General features: G+C 43.0%; 1 protein-coding gene across 3 annotated transcripts; it reads right to left on the bottom strand.

Annotated features, from left to right (window-relative positions):
- Positions 1 to 1409: 1409 nt before the first annotated feature.
- Positions 1410 to 15748, bottom strand: LOC118315238 (DNA-binding protein RFX7). 3 transcript variants are annotated; one of them, XM_035642360.2, is made up of 10 exons: positions 15321 to 15748; positions 12720 to 12753; positions 10795 to 10880; positions 10333 to 10419; positions 10119 to 10241; positions 9892 to 10008; positions 8955 to 9039; positions 8645 to 8852; positions 7675 to 7967; positions 1410 to 7580 (listed from the first exon to the last, which is right to left on the bottom strand). In XM_035642360.2, exons 1-10 carry the CDS (start codon positions 15446 to 15448, stop codon positions 4200 to 4202), a joined length of 4542 nt encoding a protein of 1513 aa, XP_035498253.2. In that variant the 5' UTR covers positions 15449 to 15748; the 3' UTR covers positions 1410 to 4199. The 3 variants fall into 3 exon arrangements, with proteins under 3 accessions (XP_035498253.2, XP_035498254.2, XP_035498255.2); XM_035642361.2 differs by having other exon boundaries at positions 10333 to 10371; XM_035642362.2 differs by lacking the exon at positions 10333 to 10419.
- Between the last annotated feature and the right edge of the window lie 3307 nt (positions 15749 to 19055).

The following is a 19055-nucleotide window of genomic DNA, read 5'->3' as shown; positions in this document are numbered from 1 at the left end:
CAAAATGATAAAAAAAGAATATAGAAAGGTTGTGACAATACTACCATCTCCGGAACAAGGTAACACAAATAGATGAACATAGTTCATCACTGCACCCATTCATGTAGCCAGACAGGCCAGATTCTCCATAGATGAACATGACAGGAAAGTTCTGTCAAATCTATCCTGTGCATTGTTATTGTGCAGACCAAGTCGTTTATACAGTATTTGTACAGTCGCCAACATCTTCCTGAGCCAGTGCACAAAGTAGGAAGGACCCGGTACGGCAGCTCAAAAGTCGCTGCAGAGTGTCCAAATCACATCATGTTTGGCTAAAAGTCAAACTACTTGAAAATTGGAGCTCAAATTGTTTAATTCAGTGTAAAAACAGGTTAGATGTGCTGTTGAACCTTCAGCAGAGAAACACTTACATACAGGAGACACTAATGGGAAGATGTGGTTCGGTTGACTATTCTAAATTTAGGGAGAAACATTTGCATCTACTATTACATATTTGTGTATACTATGTTTATAAATATATACGTACATGTGTGTGTATATATATGGCAATGGATGTTTTATCAATTAGTAATTGACACGCATCAGTAGACAGAGATGAAATCCTGCTAATATTCTATTTCGATTGACAAAAAAAATTAAAATCTTCACTCTTACACAATCTCCATGAAGTCTGGTGTTTAAAACAGTAGATGCGTTATCTGTATTGTTATCGATCGTTACCTACAGTTCAACATTGTTTGGTTATTGATATGTTGTGAACAAACAGGAAAAATGATCATGTATTCCTTGTGAAATTTGTCGACTCACGTTGCCAAATGTTGTTTTGTGGAGGTTGAGGTTAGCACTGGGCCCGCCCGTGATCAATAGGGTTAAGGTCATTAACATGTTATGAATATCAGGAGGCCCTGGGAAAGAAGAGCAGGGGACCATCGAGCCGGGCTCTGATTGGCTGAAGCTGGTCTCTAGGAGAGGCCACCCCCTACTGACCTCAGAGGTCATTTAAAGACCTGATGACCTCCGACCTCATGTCAAGAGGGTGATGGAAAGGTTTTCCCATTTGCATAGACTTGACTGCTAAAATATTAAAAGTGTGTGACCAAAAAAAAATAAACATCATTATCACAGTAACATCTGGAAAACCAACACCGTCATGTCATAAATCTGCATGGGGACAGTGCAAAATTTAGTTTTTGTCTTTTTAACATTTGTATTAGAGACAAATCCCAGATTTCATTACTAAAATGTCATGTTTATATTTTAACATTATGGGAATTAAAAGCTAATAAATCAACGTAGGTCAACTATTAATCCTTGACTATTATTAAGTTACAAACACCTGAAAGATGACTTTCCTATTATTTTATTTACTGCAATAAAATACAAAATGATCAGCACTTCAACACATAAGATTATTCTTTAAAAAAGTTTATTGGCTTTTAAAACCACTTTTAAAAATCTCACCAGTGAGTACTTTCCATTGAAAAAAAAGAAACAACGCATTTGCAATATTAACAAGCTACTGTACAGTAAGCAGTACACCAGACAACACCACAGAGGAGGGGTTTTTTTTTACTGGTAGAAATGGACAAGATAGTCAAACAGAGTTGGTTCTGGGTCAGTCATAGGGAAAGAATCATTCACCGCTTGATGGAGCTCCTGTACACATTAAGAGGTGCATTTCCTTCATTCATATTCAAACATCAGTGCCTTATTGTTAAAAAAAAGAGAAAAATGTTAAAATTTCTTCACAAATGCATTTAGCAAAATATGTAAAATCAACAGACAACAGTCGTCAACATAACATATAGAACAACCTTAACTTAGTAAACAGCACACAACAATGTAATGTAACTCATAAAACTAGCACTGCCAGTCTGGTTAACAGAACCTGCCCAAATCACAGAAGACAGTGGTTACCAAGAATACAAAGTACAACATAAGTCATCACACATGCGTGCGTACAATCATTTATCAACATAATGAGCATGTAGGTTTTAAAAGGTTATTTAACTTTTTCCCCCTTGATGCTTTATATTCTCATGTACGAGAATGAGTAAGAAATGTGTATCTCACTGAGATTAATGCACATTTTGCTACAAGACAATTAGTCATTTTCTGACAATTCAGTTAATTTCCTTACTCAGCTTGTCATAAATCTTTTCTTTCATTTTTTTGCGGGCTTCCATCGTTACATTTGTCCATAAAGATGTGGCAAAGCCATGTGTCATAAAAATTTAGTGCAATAATGTGAACCTCCAAAGTTTGTTGAAACATGAGTAATCTTTTTTTTTTCTCCAGTGTCTGCTGAAAGGCTTTGAGCACAATGTCTGTCACAGAGATGTTTGCAACCAGCTAACAGTATTACAACTTTTTTTTTTTAAACCATGCTATTGATCCTGCTCAAAGCACACATCACTTCTGCAACCGCAGAGACCTATTATCTTTGAATAGAAAAAAATAATAAAATTAAATCAGCAAGCGAGACCAGACAGCATTACTTTTTACGACACATTGAGCCAGAAATGTAACACACAACATACAGTATCTTGCCGACTATAGATCTGTTAAGCTTTTTTTTCTTTTAAAATGGCACATACTTAGCTAGAATAAGGGCCATAATATAGTGTCTTGATACATCAAATCTCTATGTATCTATCCTATTTACAGATGGAGCTTAAACATGACTTATACAACATTGACAATAGCCAAAAACTCAAGCAAGTATCCTACTGTATCACAGAGCCTACCTGGCTAGCAGTGATGGTTTCAACATGCTTTCAGGTCCATGGTTACCTATAAAACATAGGACAGTGACCATTTCACAAATTTACATACTGTACATAAGATTTCTGCGACTTAATCATCATTTTCTTTAAATGCAATATATCTCAGACGCTGCTCATTTCCCCGTTGTTTGCTCGGAGTGTCTCTTAAGTGTAATAATCTCTTATGTTATTCAAACAGATCATCTTTGGTATGGAAATAAGGCTGGGTCTCCACAAACACACTAGTCTTCCACTTGATCTCAAAATGACATCAAAATCATACGTGTCAGCCTTTAGCTTTTTAATGTAACTAAGCCTTCTCCATACCATCAATATTCTTATCCACGCTGGGAGTATAGCATGCCAATGAAATCTGTGACGTGTGGCTGCCGCGGTTTTCATGAAATGACAGCATGTTCCAATTCCTCTAAATCCATTACTGATAAGGGCACACAGAGTGTAGTCGTTTGCCTATACAATACGCGTCTATATTGTAACTGCAAAACAAAAACAGAATAAGAAATAGTACTGAAAATATCACAGTAACAGCTGCCTTGATATGATGAAGCTCTGGATGGTTCTGAAGATATCTTAACATTATACTATATACAGTCTCTCTAAAGATGGCATAAGGCCTTGGACTTCGGGAATAAGGCAGCCAAGTTGTTGATTCCTTTCAATGTATAGTCCACAAAGAGGCCCTCAATTCCCACCGTCTCCCTACTGACTCGCCTACTCCCTTTAAGAAGATATTAAACAGTACAAGAAGTATAGGCTTTAAGAAAATTTCAATCGTGGACAATGCTCGGATGTAAATCAGTTTTCCACCGATGTGGTTTATGATAATGTATAAAGATTATGTCATAAATTCAGCACCTGGCAGCATGAGATGCCGCCCTTTTTAATATTCAGATATGGCAGGTGAATGTACTACAACTATCATGTGCATACACTACAATCTCCAATATTGTTGCTGTTGGGTTGACCTCGAACTGCACTCACTGAAACTAGTACACAACCGCATACATTTTTGGTGAAGTCTTTTGTGCCAAATTTCCTACCCATCTCACTTTCATGACGTGTTCATTAAACACAAATATTGCATTATTGATTGGTTATAACATGGAAGAATACCATACCACACAAATCTGCTCTTATAAGTGGATACTGCAACAAAGAGGGTTTTTTTTACATTTCTGATCTCAGATGAGGGAAAAAAGTGGTTACTGCGAATACTGAAACTCCGGCTGACAAATGTAGAAGGAGAGAAGGAACTAAACGTCAGTAGGAGAGATTTTTCTGCTAAGCCTGGCACTTTTAACAGGACGAATGGCAAAGTCCAGACGAATCCCAACAAACTATAGTTTAAAACAGATATACTACATATGCACCAAACGAGCAAGGAACAGAAATCATACAGAGTAAAAGATAACATTAGCCCAGCATCTCCACTGTGGTAGGCTGGTCTTTGCTCTCAAGCCAGTCAAAACCCGAGTTCACAGTATCGCCGCATATCTGCTGAAAAAGCGGGTCGTTCTTCAGTTCTTCCAGTGTTGAATCTTCATATTGTTCCTGCTGTTGATTTGGGTCAAACAGCAGGTTGGTGTCCAATGTGTTAAGGTCAGTGATGCTACTGGACAGATCTGAGGTGAGTCTGATGTCGTTTGTGAAGTCAGACGCCACGGCGTTGAGCTCCGAAGCTACCTGACCCACCAACTGGGAACTGGGGTTGAGGCCATCGTCCCCCAACAAGTCCTTGACAGTGTTGTTGAAATCTAGCTGTTGTTGCTCGTCCTCCGCCTCCTGCTGCTGTGTGCTCTGGAGGAGGAGCTGTGGTTGTGTCTGCACAGGATTCTCCTGGAGCTGCAGCTGCTGCTGCTGCTGCTGCTGGTCTTGCTCACCAGGACCCGCTTGTGCTTGGCTTTCCCCACTAGAGAAACTCGCCTGTTCTCCACTGCCTGTGGTGAGGTAGCCATGCTGCTGGAGCTCAAACGCAGCAGGGCTAGAGCCGACAGGCAGTGCAGTCTGGTGAGCGTTTCCACCCGTGAAGCCAGTCGTTTCCAGGAACTGTGTGAGGTTCATACGGGCCGTATAGTTAGAGGGGAGGTTGTTAATGCCCAGGCCACGGACAGAATCATCCCCATCAGCTTCCATCTTGCTGAGGAGAACGTTGGTGATTTTGGCGGTGTTGCTCTGACCCTGCACAGGCAGCATCTCACTCTGCATCATGATGTTCAGGGGGACGGACTGGCTACGCTGGGCCATGCTGTGGACAGAGCCGACCGTCTGGCTGTTGGACAGGATGCTGAGCACCTCAGAGGTGATGGGGGAGTTAAAGGGTGAAACCACAGCACGTGTGGTGGTGGTGGTATTCGTGGTGGTAGTGGTTGGAGGGCCGGTGTTGCCGCTAAAGTTCCTCTGGCGCACTGCAGGGCTGACACTGCGGCAGCGGAAGGTAACGGACGCAGATGATGTTGATGCTTTGTTGTCTAACGGTGCAGGCACAGCAAAACTCTCCTGTTGAGTGGGAGTTGTTACACCTGTTACCTGCTGCTGCTGCTGTGGTGTTTGTTGTTGTTGCTGCTGTTGCTGTTGCTGCACTGGGGAAATGGGAGTCAAACGGCCAAAGTGACCAGCATCCTGTCTCGTCTGGGCTTGAAATGACTGGCCGGGAATTGCAAAAGCATGTGGCTTACGAAACTGGTCGTCTACCAGGTCTTGGTAGCTGGGCAGAATACCAATACTATGGTTGGATAAGGGGCCGGCAGAGTTGCTGTTGTAGCGGTTGTTGATCCACTCCAGTTTGGCCTTGTCAGGGTGTGTCGCCATTGGCCTCTGCATGGGCTTCACGGGACTGCTGGAGACGATACTGGCATCATGATAACCAGTAATACTTGAGTTGATGGGAGTGAAGGCAAAAGGGTTCCTGCACTCTACGGGGCTCGGGGGGACACTGCTGCTGCAGTTGGACAGTGGCGTGCTGATGGGGGTGTGGCGACCCATGGCTCCATCCACAGGGGTGATGGGAGCCATGCGGGAGCAGGGGCTCTCTCTCGTCATGCTGTGCCCGAGCGTCATTTCAGAAGTGGGTGTGGGAGTCGGGGTTGGTGTCGGTGTTGGAGTGGGAGTTTGGACAGGAGTGGTGCTACTGTGGGCAGAGTGGAAGAAGGTGGTGCTGGCCTGGTGAGCATTTAGCATAGAGCCTTGGTTGCTGGCCGACTGGCCTTGTAGAGACACGTCAACACAGCTACTAAACAGACCCTTCAGCTTCATTTGCTCCTCCATTTGAACCAGCTCCTCCACAATGCTGTCCTGGGTCATGTCGTCATCATTGAATGGGAAGTAGTCCATGTTGGGTTGAGATCCTGCGAAGTCAACCATCTCCTGTGTGAGGGTGAGCTGGCCCGAGCCCTCAGGGGGTTGAGCTATAATGGAAAGTTGGTCAGTAGGGGCTTGTTTGTGTTCTGCTGGTATCTGCTGAGCAAACGCCTGCTTCCGAAGCTCATCAAGCTGTCCTTCCTCCCATATTGTGCTCTTTAAATCACTCATCACAGAGGCTTTGTGTGCTCCTGAGTTGGCTGGTATGGCACGAGGGTCCCCAGTGATCTGCTGTAGCAACGCATGATCAGATGGGTTGTTTCCAGCTGCCCCGGTGCTGGCGTCAGTGCTGAGAGAACGGTCATCGTGTTTCAGCATCAAGGCCTGGGGTTTGACAACAGTCTGCGAGCCCTCGGTGTGTGTGATAGGCGAGTCGGAGAGTGCAAGGATCTGGGTGGGCCCTATGGTTGTGTGTTTCACAGTCACTTTGCAGGGGGCACTCTCTGGTCTGGCAGGGGTTCCCGGTCGGGGGATCCTCTTCACTGCGGCACTAACTCCAGGTTTTAGATTGTCAACTAAGGCCAGTGGCTGATGGGAGATAAACACCCTCTTCACAGGAATCACATGGGACTCCACGCCTGGGCCTGTGCGCTTTCTGGGGCTCTTGGCATCTGGGCAGGGATCCTTTGACGTTGTGGTAACAAGAGATGACCCATTTGATGATGCGTTACCATTAGAGTTCTGATTATCAACAGTCAAGTACAAAGTACTGTCATGGCAGTTACTGTTATTGCTGTCCTGAGTCCCAGCTACAACTACCGAGGTGAGAGGGGATTTGGAGTCACTTTTTAACCTTAATCCTTTATCTGGTCCCAGAGAACACTTGACCAGGAAGCTTGGCTCACTGGCAGCCCTGAACTTAGCCACTCTCTCCTCTTTGACCCCAGCAGCAGTTTTCTCTGTGCTGGAGGTGGGGTTATTGTCATTTCCGGTTTCAGATGCCGGTTTAGTGTCAAAGGAGAGGTTCAGGGTGGGGGCCGGGGCACTGGGTCTGATTGCAGGAGACTGAGCCGCAGCCAGGTTCACACCATGCGATTGTTGGGAATCATCCGAAGGGGCTATGGTGGTCACACCCGCCGAGGCGGGGCGCACAGTTGTGCTGCTGCTGCTGCTGGGAGCCAGCGCGATCGCCGTCATCTTCACCACGTTCACGTGGGAAGTGGGCATCACAGTCTTTATGGGGCTGTTGGTGATGAGCAGGGTGGGGGGCGACCGCAGCGTGATGGCACTGGTGGCGGAGGGTTTGGGCAGGATTTGAGCGTATCGTGTGCTGTGTCGTGCCAGACGGTCACCCACAGGACTGGCTGAGATATTCTGGGCAGTTTTGGGAGACTGCTTAAGAGATTGAGTGACCACTTGGAAGTTCACAGGCAACACTTTCCCCTCTTGTGTCCCTACAGGGCTGGGTGAGGTCATTAACTGCCTGCTTCTCTGTACCTGGCAGAAAAACAGCGAGAAAATCATATTAAATTTAGGCACATTTATCAATCACATATTTCAGCACAATTAGAGGGGAAGCTCAGGCACATACCGTGACTGGGCTGGGAACAGCTGCTACTACGATGCCTATGGTGGGCTGAGGGGACAGCAGAGCAGGGCTGCCACAGGGAATGGTGGGGCCAGGGGTACTGGCCTCTCTCTTGACTTGGGCTTCACTGGGCAGGGGCGAGTGGAGCTTCTGCTCCTGCTGCTTCTTCTGGATCTTTCGCTGCAGTTGCTGCTTTGCATCAACAGAGGGCGACGGCAGGGTCTTCACCTGTGGCTGGAAAGAGTTTGCCTCAGCTGTGGGCACAAACGCAGAGGCTGGAGTTGGCGTCTTCATACCTGTCAATGAAGGAAAAATTCAATGGATTATGTTTGCAGCTCGTAGATCCACGTATACAATAACCAAAGAAAATATAATGTGCAATATTAACAAGTACTTTAAACTTGCAAAAAGGTTGAAAATTTTAGAAATCTGCCATTACCATAAACCTGCCTTGCCTAATATCACAAAATAATTAAATGTCATTATGTCGGAAAGTCATTTAACTTATTTATTAATGAGAAGGTCTTAATCTATTGTTTCTTAAGTCTCCATAACCGGTTTTCTTTAATGGGATAAGGCTTAGTAATCAATATTCTTCATTGATGGAGAATTTCCAATTTCCATTGAGACCTTATTCAATAATGTGTAACACGAATTGTTTCTTTGGATTTTAGGTGAGTTTCAATTGACATTTAACAGCTTAGTCAGGCAAAGATCTACATCTGAATTAGGATTTAGCGGACCTAAATTAACAAAACTTAAAAGGCATAAACATGTAAAAAAATTATGTCTAGTTGTGATCATTATGAGAATAAATAAAAATAAACAACAAATGATATTCTGAAAGGATTTATCCTCATAACCTCAAATAACACATAGAGATGACACACACACACGCAGACACAGACAGACAGACACACAGACAGACAGACAGACAGTAAAGATAAGACAACAGATCAGAGGACGTCTTTACCTGTGGGTGTGCCGGTCATAACAGTGAGAGCAGCCATGGACTTAGTACCAATGTAGTGGCTGTTGAGCAGGAAGCGGGCCAGGTCCTCCACGTGGTCAAACTGACGACTCAGGACCTTTTGAGCCCACTCACAGACCAGTCCACAGGCTGCGGATCTCATCTCGTCTTCGGCGCTTGGCGACTGGCCCGACGACTCCATCAGCTCACACTACAGTCAGACACAGCACAGCAGCAGGTTCATCATGAGCATCTGACAAGTGTCAACCACATATTTTACTTTGTGTTTCAAAAATGTTATGATGAAACTTACCCCATCACCAGACTTCTGCAGATCCAGGTTCGGTAAAGAAGGCATGTGAACAAATGCTTTCTTCCTTAACCCACTATAACAGTATGTGAGAAGGAGTTAAGGCATCTGAAACATAATGACTGTGGACACAGAAATGCCGAACTTACACCGAGTCAGGCCAAAACCCCTATTCTGAAATCCGTTTCTAATCTATCCTCTATCCAACATCGACAGAGGAGTTGCTCTGAAAATCTGCCAGAAATCGTAAAAAAACAAATGGCAACGCCAAACATTAGCTTTTCTGCTCTGTGCCAAATGATACGCTGCTACAGAATATTGGCAATAGAGGTTTTGTTTTTCCAAGTCTTAGTTACAGCAGAACTTGACACCATTTAGAAATATTCACAAGAGCATTAAAAAACCTCTTTGCACTTGATAAATCCCCCAATCACTCTGCTTACATCAAATATTTACAATATTTTATAAAATTTGATTCCTCACTGGCACTTTGTTGACACCATGTGCCTCTTCTTTTGTGTTATTGATAAATCTACAGTTTAAACAACACTTTCCTTATGTCTAGTCAAAGTCGGAACAGATTTTCCACCGCAAGCAACACAGACAGTAAAGCATTTTGGTCAAGAATGAGCTGGAGGAATGAAGATCTCCACAGACACCAACCTGCCGCCCTCGGCTGCATGTCACCCCCCCACTCTCCCTCCTCCTTCTACACTAGTCTCTGTGCTCTTTCAAAAAAAGGTGTAAAATGCCCGAAAAATATTATACACATAATTAAGAAGGATGGCTGGCTCTTCATAGGAGATTATTAAAACAGTGTGCACACAAAATTACAGCAGGAAACATCCGGATCAACTCCCTCAACTAAACTTCACACAGACAGACTGCATCACAAACACTGTCACACGGTGTTGACAGGTTCATAGGAATAAAAGGATATTTGGATTTGCCCCTCATGCCCAGTCGACGTGCCTTCATGTTTGGAAAGACATTCTTCATGATCTTTCCAAAGTCTGCCGCACTCAGTGGATTGTAGCCGAGATTGTCACAATAGCTCCTGTAAGAGAAGAGAATCCGCCAAAGGATTAAAAGCTCATATGTACGTACTGGTCTCCTCTTCTGTTCCCTTCACCTCCCCTGACCTCCCACTGAAGGTTGCACACTCACTTGTACTCATCATACACCTCTTGCTTTGGGAGGGAAGTCTCCGGGTGCTCCTCTAGGTGATTCCGTATCCAGTTGAATGCATACATCTGTTGAGTGCGGCTCGATGACATGGAACTCTGATCGCTGAAATTGGTGCATGAGAAAATCACATCTGGTGAGGCGGTGGCCGTGAGGTGTACGCATCATTTTTTGTTAATACAGAAACTGCCAATACCATAATCCAGGAGTGGAGGACCCCCTCTCATTCTCAGTCCAAATGGGCAGAATTTGGGGGTTGGGGTGATGAATTGATATGGGGAAACAAATGAAACACAGACAGCTAGGTATAGCAAAAATCTACATAGATCAGTGGTTTGCGTCACAATGATAATCAATCACACAGCTGAAAAATGAGCCAGAATTCCGTACAAAGAAAAAAAAAACCTCACCAGTGACCAACACCCCCCCAAAAAATATCACAGATCAAAAAAGAAAGAAAATCTATTTCATTTCTAGGAGCCTGAACTGTGTCTGTGAAGTGGCCAGTGGATAGAGGCTTGAATTTTTGACAAGCAATCAGACAACAGTGCCAGTAATGTAATGAGAGCCACAACAAAGCGTGTGCGTGCGTGCGTGCGACAAATAAGGCCAAAGAGCATAGAGAAAAACATGAGAGGAGTGTGTGTCTGTGACATACCTCTTATCATTGCCACTGCTGGGACCAGAAGGCAACTTAAGGTAGAGGTAGAGTTTTTCGATGTCTGTAAACTTCTCAACATCTTGCTGCAAATAAATCACAAGCAAAGTCCAGAGATTATTCAAATAAAAATAAGGCAATAACACTCAGACTGTCACATTTTTACTCAAAAAGAATCATACATGTGCCGCATGTTTCATGATTTAAACAGAGGATTAAGTCAAAGCTGCCATTAATGAAAATCCTACTTTATGTCTGTTTCAGAATTTGGCGCCGATTTAAAAAAAAAAAAAAATACACGGGCACGAGAGTCGCACTCATCCTCCTGACTATTGATTTCCCCCCTTCTGCTTTTCAATTGGTTTCTAAGAATGGATTCATCTCACCTGTACGTTTCTATTTGTGTCTTTGTTGCCAGGGGAACCGATACTTAAATGAATGAGGCGAGAGCTGTCGTCCAATGAGCAGTGAATGAAAACGCTACTTACTACACTGCGTCCCTAACAGCAGCAAGTGAATTACTCTGCTGACACCAGGGTCGGAGCTTTAATTTGCTTCTTTTCCACCTTTTGTGCTTTTTACGTTTGTGTTTGTCTTCTTGGATTCTCTACAATTGCCTGAATACCTGGCATTAGCATTTGCACAGGTAACCGGGGCAACTGCAGATGTTTGATCTAATTGACATGATTGTATTTTCTTTTTTGGAGTCCAGAATCATGTTTTAATGACTCAGAAATGGAAAACATTGAGTCAAAATCCACAACATGTAGCATCACCTACATTAATATTGATATTGTACCATTAAATATGAGCTGAACAGTTCTGGAAAGTTTTGTCCATAAATAAAGGGAAAATGCTGAGATGTGCAGTTTTTTGATGTCATCCTCCTTAGGAGGGGTGATATTAAAAAACAGTTATTGTGATATATCATTAGGGTGTGGAAACATAAATGTAAAATCAATTGCCAGCGAATTTCATAGTGTTTATACCATGATAATATCCATACAAAATAGGACACATTATAGGGTTTTAGAGGTATCCTAGTTTGCCATGAGTTGTTTCAACATCAGGAAGTATATTAACATCATTTTAAAAATCATAATAAAAGTAAAACTACCCACATAGCATCCATATCACCCACCCCTAAATATTAACATTACAAGTGTTTTGAACATTTTGTGCTCTCACCTTTGTATTATTCCCCAAATTAGAACCACAGTCCAGATGTGAAAGACATATGTTGGTGTAAAGAAACATTTTGTTTGTTTTTATTTATCTTAAATGGACTTGTAATGAAATGTACTAAACCTGCCCCACTGAAATCTGCCAAACAACAGACAGACCTTGTTGAAATTGAAATGCAGATTTTTAACTGTCAGTATTTTATTTTTTTTACTGCCGACACAAAAATAGACAAAAGCTTAATCGCGCAGCTTTGATTGTTGCATAAAACAAGGTGTGTGACACTTTCAGCTCAGACAAATCCCAAACAACGTGTGCATAAATAGATTTCTGTTTTCAGGAACTTGAAGAACACTAGTACACTGATTTACAGTGTATATCTATATAATCATATCTAAATTTTATGTAAATAACCTACTTATATCCACATATAATTATACTGTGTAATGTGCACCAATATAATATACATACTTTAATATTATCATCATCCAAAATCTTATGTCTAGATAGATAAGCAAGTTTAAGCATTATGGTTTCAGTTAATCATTTGTATCTCGTCAGGCAAAGTAAGTCACTTCACCAGGTTATGAGCATGAAACACACATTTTATTAAATTGATTCTGAATCATTATTCTCCACCAATAAACAGTTATATGCATCTCTATGATAATGAGGGGGCGGCAGAGTGTTAGGTTGCAAACAAACACTGTCCCAAAGTAGGACAGTGTGTTATGGATACTCACCAATATGCTGTCCACTTTTGATTGTACAGATTTGCTACAATGGGAAACAGAGCAAAAGCAAAAAGATGTGAATGAATGTGATGAGCTGCCCTACCCTCTTATCATGTTTTTTTTGTATGGTATTAAATATGAACTAGTGCCCAAAATGTGTCTGACCACACTTGTGGTTTTTGGTTGTGTTCATTTCTTTTTATATCGTAATTTAAAGTAGTGTTGAAATAAATATGGCATCGAACCAGTCAAATGTGAGTGAAAGCAAGACAAACTGAAATGTTATTTTCTACATCTCCTTTAGTGTCATGACATACAATGGCGTTAGAAGTTTCTCGGACTATTCAACTTGAAATGACATTTAATAAACTATTTGGACATGAATTTACACACAACACACCATATTGACAAAGTGGAAAAAAACAATCTCTCTTGCCTAAAATTGTTTGCAGACACATTTGAATTTTAAATCTCTCATTTACATAATAATTCAGAGCCGTTATGCTGTACTTTTGGGAAGTTCCTTTTCCTGGCAGGTCTACTCAGGGTCTCTCCACAGATCGGAGGGTTTGTCTGTGACACAACCAAGTGGCAACTTCACCGCGACGTCACCCGCTGGTTTGTGAACTGCCGCTTTGAAAACCTCGATTCGAATTAGTGGTGGTTCTGACTGAAAGCTTGACCACTGCGCGCCAAATCTACACCTGCAACCATGCGACGATTGGACCGTCCAGCTGTCAATCAAGCTGTGTGCTAAGGACGAGAAGCACCTGCACAGCCTGATGCTGCCACCACTGTTTCATTATAGGAGGATGTGTTACCCAGGTGATGAGCAACACCCACCACCTGAACTTCCAGGTCACCTCCCCGAAGACCCTCGGTCTTCCTGCTCGGTTAAGGGTCAGGTTTAGGACGGACCATCAGCTCTATGAAAAAAAAAAATCAGAGTGGCTCCTAGACGTCCTAGAGCTGCTGGGGACATTTGAGGATGGAGAAATTGTTACATACTCCGACTTGCTGCTACTTCCACGACGATGTTTCACTATCACACCTGTAAATTTGTGTATTCTGTGTCTAATTGTTCTGTATAGTTCTATTTTAAATTGATATTATTCTTATTCTTTTTTTTTTATTCTATTCTTATCCTGTAATAAATCCGTCTCTGGGCACAACTTCCCCCATGGGAATCAATAAGGCATTATTTGATCTCAAAATCCCTTCCTTGTTCATTCAATCGCCTGCTCCCGATACAACAGACACTACGGAGCAAACTGAGATTTGGGGTACGATCATCACTTTAGCAACTCCGCTGACGGGGGAAGTGTTGCACTACTGCAATTGTCGCACTGTATATAGATATTAATAGAAAGTATTGGACGTACCATGGGTCACTTTTTGACTTTTTGTTGTCAAAGGAAGGAAAAGCTCTCGTTTCAAATAACATAAATAATGAGTTTGTTCCGTTAAAATCACCCCAGTCTCCCGCTGACTGTGGACCAACATGCCCTGTGAGAGGACCGTCAAACTGAAGCAGTTAAGTGGAACTCAGCCCTCATGCATTTTATTATTTACACCAACTGGTCTGCTGTGAAGAAATAAAAAAATGTGCCTACAGTGAGTTTTTTTGAGGCCATGAATTTTATACAGAGAATCGAGAAACCCCGCAAAAACATTTGAGATAATAGTAACACGACAATTAATTGTAAAAACAACAGCAAAAAAAACCCAAAACAATAAGTTTGCAAAATCCCTGTGGGTAATTGTCTGGTTGACGAATCCACTGTAAATGTGTCACAACAACAACAACAACAATTAATGGGTGGATTTTAAATCAAATCTTACTGAAAACAATGAAACTGTCTGAAGAATTTCCCAAGCCACAGCAGACTAATGAGAAAATGTAAATACTTGAAAGCTGCCAGAAGAACATTATTTTTAATATTTTTTCCCCTCAGCTCTTTCGTGAGCATCACAGACACGGTGTGTGTGTTGATCAGTGTCTGTGTGTGTGTGTGTGTGTGTGTGTGTGTGTGTGTGTGTGTGTGTGTGTGTGTCTGTGTGTGTGGATCAGTGTGTGTGTGTTTGTGTCAGTGGATGTGTGTGTGTGTGTGTGTTTGTGTCTGTGGATCAGTGTGTGTGTGTGTGTGTGTGTGTGTGTGTCTGTGGATGTGTGTGTGTGTGGATCAGTGTGTGTGTGTGTGTGTGTGTGTGTGTGTGTGTCTGTGGATCAGTGTGTGTGTGTGTGTGTGTGTGTGTGGGGCCGTCCTGGTTTGACACCTGTCACCCTGAGCATCAGCACCACCGGAAGGTCTGGTGTCATCTATAACATGGCCTCCTACGGGCTCGCCTCTAACCACCACAGCCCCTCCAGCGGGGAGGGACCGCGTCGGGACCGCGTCGCCGCCGCCGCCGCACTACCCGCCACCGGACAGCGTCTCCTCCCTCGGCTCGCGGTCGTGTCTCGGCTGACACCTTCGCGGGCTGCCTCGGGAGCACGCGTGTTATTTCCAGCCCTCTCGCTTTGTGCGGCTCGCTGCCTCCCGGAGCCGCAGACGCTAATGACGGAGGCTACGGCTAGCGAGAGGGACCGAGCGTCGCTCCCATCCTTACCAGATTGAATTCTTGATTTTGAACTGCAGCGCGTTGGCCTCGGGCCCCTGGAGTCCCGGCACCAGCGCCGGAAGAGCGCCTAATCCCGAGGCAGGCTTCAGACCAGGTTGTTGTTGATCATCAGCCATCGCGACGGAGGGGTGGTGGGGGAGCTTTAACGAGTAGGCCTCATCCCCGGCTGTGCACTGCACCGGACCCACCGCTGCTGGAGCGGCTCAGTCAGCTAGGACAGCCCGCTGAATCCGGCACGGGGCATGGCTACAAACGCTGTCGGTCCGACGCTGGCGGGGAGAGAAAACGCAAAACAAAAGCAGAAGGGGGGAATGAACACCCGGGCATACAAAAGGCATTTCGAGGAGGTCTCTCCGCTGCCGCAAATAGCACGCCTGCAGCAGCCAGCAGCAGCCACGGACGAGCTGGCCCGCGTCAAGCCACGCGCAGGCAGCAGAGGGCCCGGCCGGAAGTGCGGCGTCAAAATAAAAGCAGCACGTCTTCGCCATGTTAACAAGACGGGTCCATGCCTTTCAACTCCCCTCCCTGCTGGAACCATTTACCCGATCACATGAGAAACCCCGCTTGTCTAAGCAGAGTTCTTTCCAAACGATGAGTGACGAACGAAAAACTAACGAAAAAAATATTCCATATACAGTATATATTTTATATATATGGATTAACTTCATGCAAAATATCAAAAACAAAATTTGTTGTGACCACGTCCTTTGAGTTTAAAACCGCACAAATTCGCCGCAGAAGAACAGTCTGGCTCATTGTCGTCTGTCTCTTTGTGTATTACGCAGGACTGACTCCATGATCACAATCAGAATCATCAAGCTTATTGCCAAGTAGGCTTTCACACACAGGAGGAACATGGTGAGTTCATAAATGATGGGAAAGATAAAGCAACTTAAAAAAGCAAGCACTGTGAGTATAAGGAGAAAAAATAAACGACAAGTACTTGCCCTAAGAGAAACCTATGAGAAAGCTGTAAAAGAGAAATGAAATACAGTATATAAAAATAAAGAGATGTATGATGTGGCACCAAGAGTTGCAGAGCGGCACGGTTCTGTGGGCTCTGTGTGGGCCACACTTGCATCTTTTTGTACATTAAAAGAAATAGGAATATTTGACGTCTTCAGCTGTGCGAATGACTCAAATAGAGTGGGCGTCTTCCAAAGTTAGTTTTTCTTAGCAGAGTAAACCCTCTTTGTGTTTCCACACCCTTGTTTTTCAGAGATAGTAACACACAGTGGGGAATATTATACCGAAAAGACTCGAAACTGCATAAGCCTCATATGACAATGCATTTTTGCACAGAAATAGGTCGTCACTGTCGGTGGAACCTGGCTTTAAAACTAAAAACTTTTCCTTTAGGTGATACAGAGTGATGCCGTGTTGGATGTACACCAGGTCCAACAAAGCTCCCCAGGGCCCTGAGGCAGGAAAATATATAGAAATAGAATACAATAGTTTCAGTTATTCAACTTTATGCTACTTCCTTCTACTTAAGTATATTTCAGGAGAATTTTTACTTGTTATTAGAAAATACATACTTTTTCCTTTCCTCCAAAACACCCTGCTTGATTAACCACCTCTAAAAACTAGCAAATACTTAAGATTTTGATCGATTCATAAATACATCCTTATCCTGTCAGTTACCAGAATTTCTGCACGTTATTGATTACAGAGTTTTAATTTTAACATCCTGATCGGGACTTTACTTTGTCGTTGTGTCTAACTTGACGCTGCCCGTGCCTCCGTGCAGTACTGCGGCGAGCCGGCGGGGGCGCTGCTGCAGGAAGCAGATATGATCAGATAGTGACAATGACGGGTAAACAGCCAGGATGATCTCGCCTCACCATGTAAACCGGTCGTTTTACCACAGAAGCACGTATTGATCTCGATAACCTACCGATATGTTTCCTATCGAACGATGATCTACTCGCACGTAAACACTAAACTGGCTCCACATTCGGATCCTCTTTGCTCATCACACGGCTGACTGTTTTTTCCCCACATGAAATCTGAGACACAAAATAACCCCGAGAGGATGAATTGAATGTAGACAGTCTGTACCAGATATAAATATAACGGTCATGTATGTCACATCAGTAAACCTGCCATACATGACATATTACACACACACACACACACACACACACACACACACACGTGTTGTTCTTGGGACTTCATCTTCTGCTTTTAATCTTCAAATGTTTAATAATGAAGCACAAGCCCCCTTCATTTGTGGGAATACATGTGCAAAATGCAGAGGGAATGAAGTCACCAGGTCAAGAAAAACAAGACCTACAGAAATTCTCTCATCAGGAGTTATTTTCTGCTGCCATCTGTTGATGGAAACAGGCAAATGTCACTGCACTGCTTCATGATCCCATGGTCATGAGACATGAAGCAGGACAGACCGAGGGGAGAGGCGTGTGTGCACCTCGGCTGTAACTTTGCCTAACGTTGAGATGAGAAGGAACAGGAACATAAGGGGAACAAAAGAAATGTTACTGCCTACTGATGTGTGTGTTTTTTTGCAGGACTTTAAATTGCTCTGCTCCAGTTTTGTCTATAATCCCTAATGAACCTTAGCGTATAGTCTGAGATCCTCGGCCAGTGTTCTTCTCTTCCTCAACCAGAGTCTAGGCCGAAAGCCAAAGGGGACAGAGCCTTTACCATCAGGGCCCCACTGAGCTGCCTGAAGAAATAAGGCTCTCCTGAAAACACACTTTTATCAGAGCGCCTACTCTGATTTCTTCCGAGCTGCCTGTTTTACTCCAACCATGTTTTTAATATTCCTTCTATCTTGTTTTGTTTTATTATTCCTGCTTGTATTTCCTGTCTTTTTTCTCTACTATTGTATTTCGCTCTGTTAGGAACTACACATTGCTTCGACAAGTGCTCTATGAATTAAGTTTATCATTATCAGTTATTATTATACATTCATAAAATCACTTGTACATATTTACCCATGTTACAGAGCCACACATCCACAAATGCACCGTTCATTCTCAGAAATTAGGCTCAGAGGTGTAATGTGCCAGTCGTCAGTAATTGTGAGGCTGGCATATGATGAGCAATGATATAAATCATACAACAAGTACTTCTGACCAACCGTTACACTCAAGGTTGTGCTTTACCTCAATATGGTCACGTCAGTCATGACTGTATTACTGTGTTCTTGGTGTTTTATAGTATTTAATATATGTATTCATGATGTTTTATGGTCAAGTCAATGAATATGGAACTATGTGCCAAAACTAAGCTTGTGTTTACATAAGCTGGCAATGTTTTACAGTGTCAGAAATACTGGTATAGTTTTATCTGAAACATAAAACTCCAAACTTCTGTTAACTATATCATTTTCAAATTTAATATTTATTTAGAAATCTTTTTTTTTATTGGGGGGAGGGACGACAACAACGTGATTTTTGAAGAGACATAAATCTTTGCTGTAAGTGGACATAACTGTATGATGAGGGAGAAATGTGATGTGAAGATTATGGTTGGCAAAATAATACATATCTTATGTATGTATATATTCTACAATTTTTTTTTGCTATAGAATATATAGTCTTGTATGTGAGCTTTGCACCCTCTGGTGTATGAGATTCAAACCAGACATTCTTTTATCATATCAAGGCCAAACTTAGAGTTTGTTAAGTTTTTTAACATTCAGAAAAAGACCAGCGATGTAAAGTTGCAGGATGATGTCATTATTTTTGGGAAAGT

Source organism: Scophthalmus maximus, chromosome 7, assembly GCF_022379125.1.
Source record: "Scophthalmus maximus strain ysfricsl-2021 chromosome 7, ASM2237912v1, whole genome shotgun sequence".
NCBI lineage: Eukaryota > Metazoa > Chordata > Actinopteri > Pleuronectiformes > Scophthalmidae > Scophthalmus > Scophthalmus maximus.
Note: the sequence above shows the minus strand (reverse complement) of the source record. Positions and strands in the feature narration are given on the sequence as shown.

What these genes read in the sequence shown, in the direction of transcription:
- LOC118315238 (XM_035642360.2), bottom strand. Translation starts at nt 15,448, where the DNA reads ATGGCTGATGATCAACAACAACCTGGTCTGAAGCCTGCCTCGGGATTA. An exon ending in CAAAAGTGGACAGCATATTG is followed by an intron (nt 10,881 to 12,719) that starts GTGAGTATCCAT and finishes ATTTATTTGCAG; the next exon opens with CAAGATGTTGAGAAGTTTAC. An exon ending in GGCATGAGGGGCAAATCCAA is followed by an intron (nt 9,040 to 9,891) that starts ATATCCTTTTAT and finishes ACTCCTTCTCAC; the next exon opens with ATACTGTTATAGTGGGTTAA.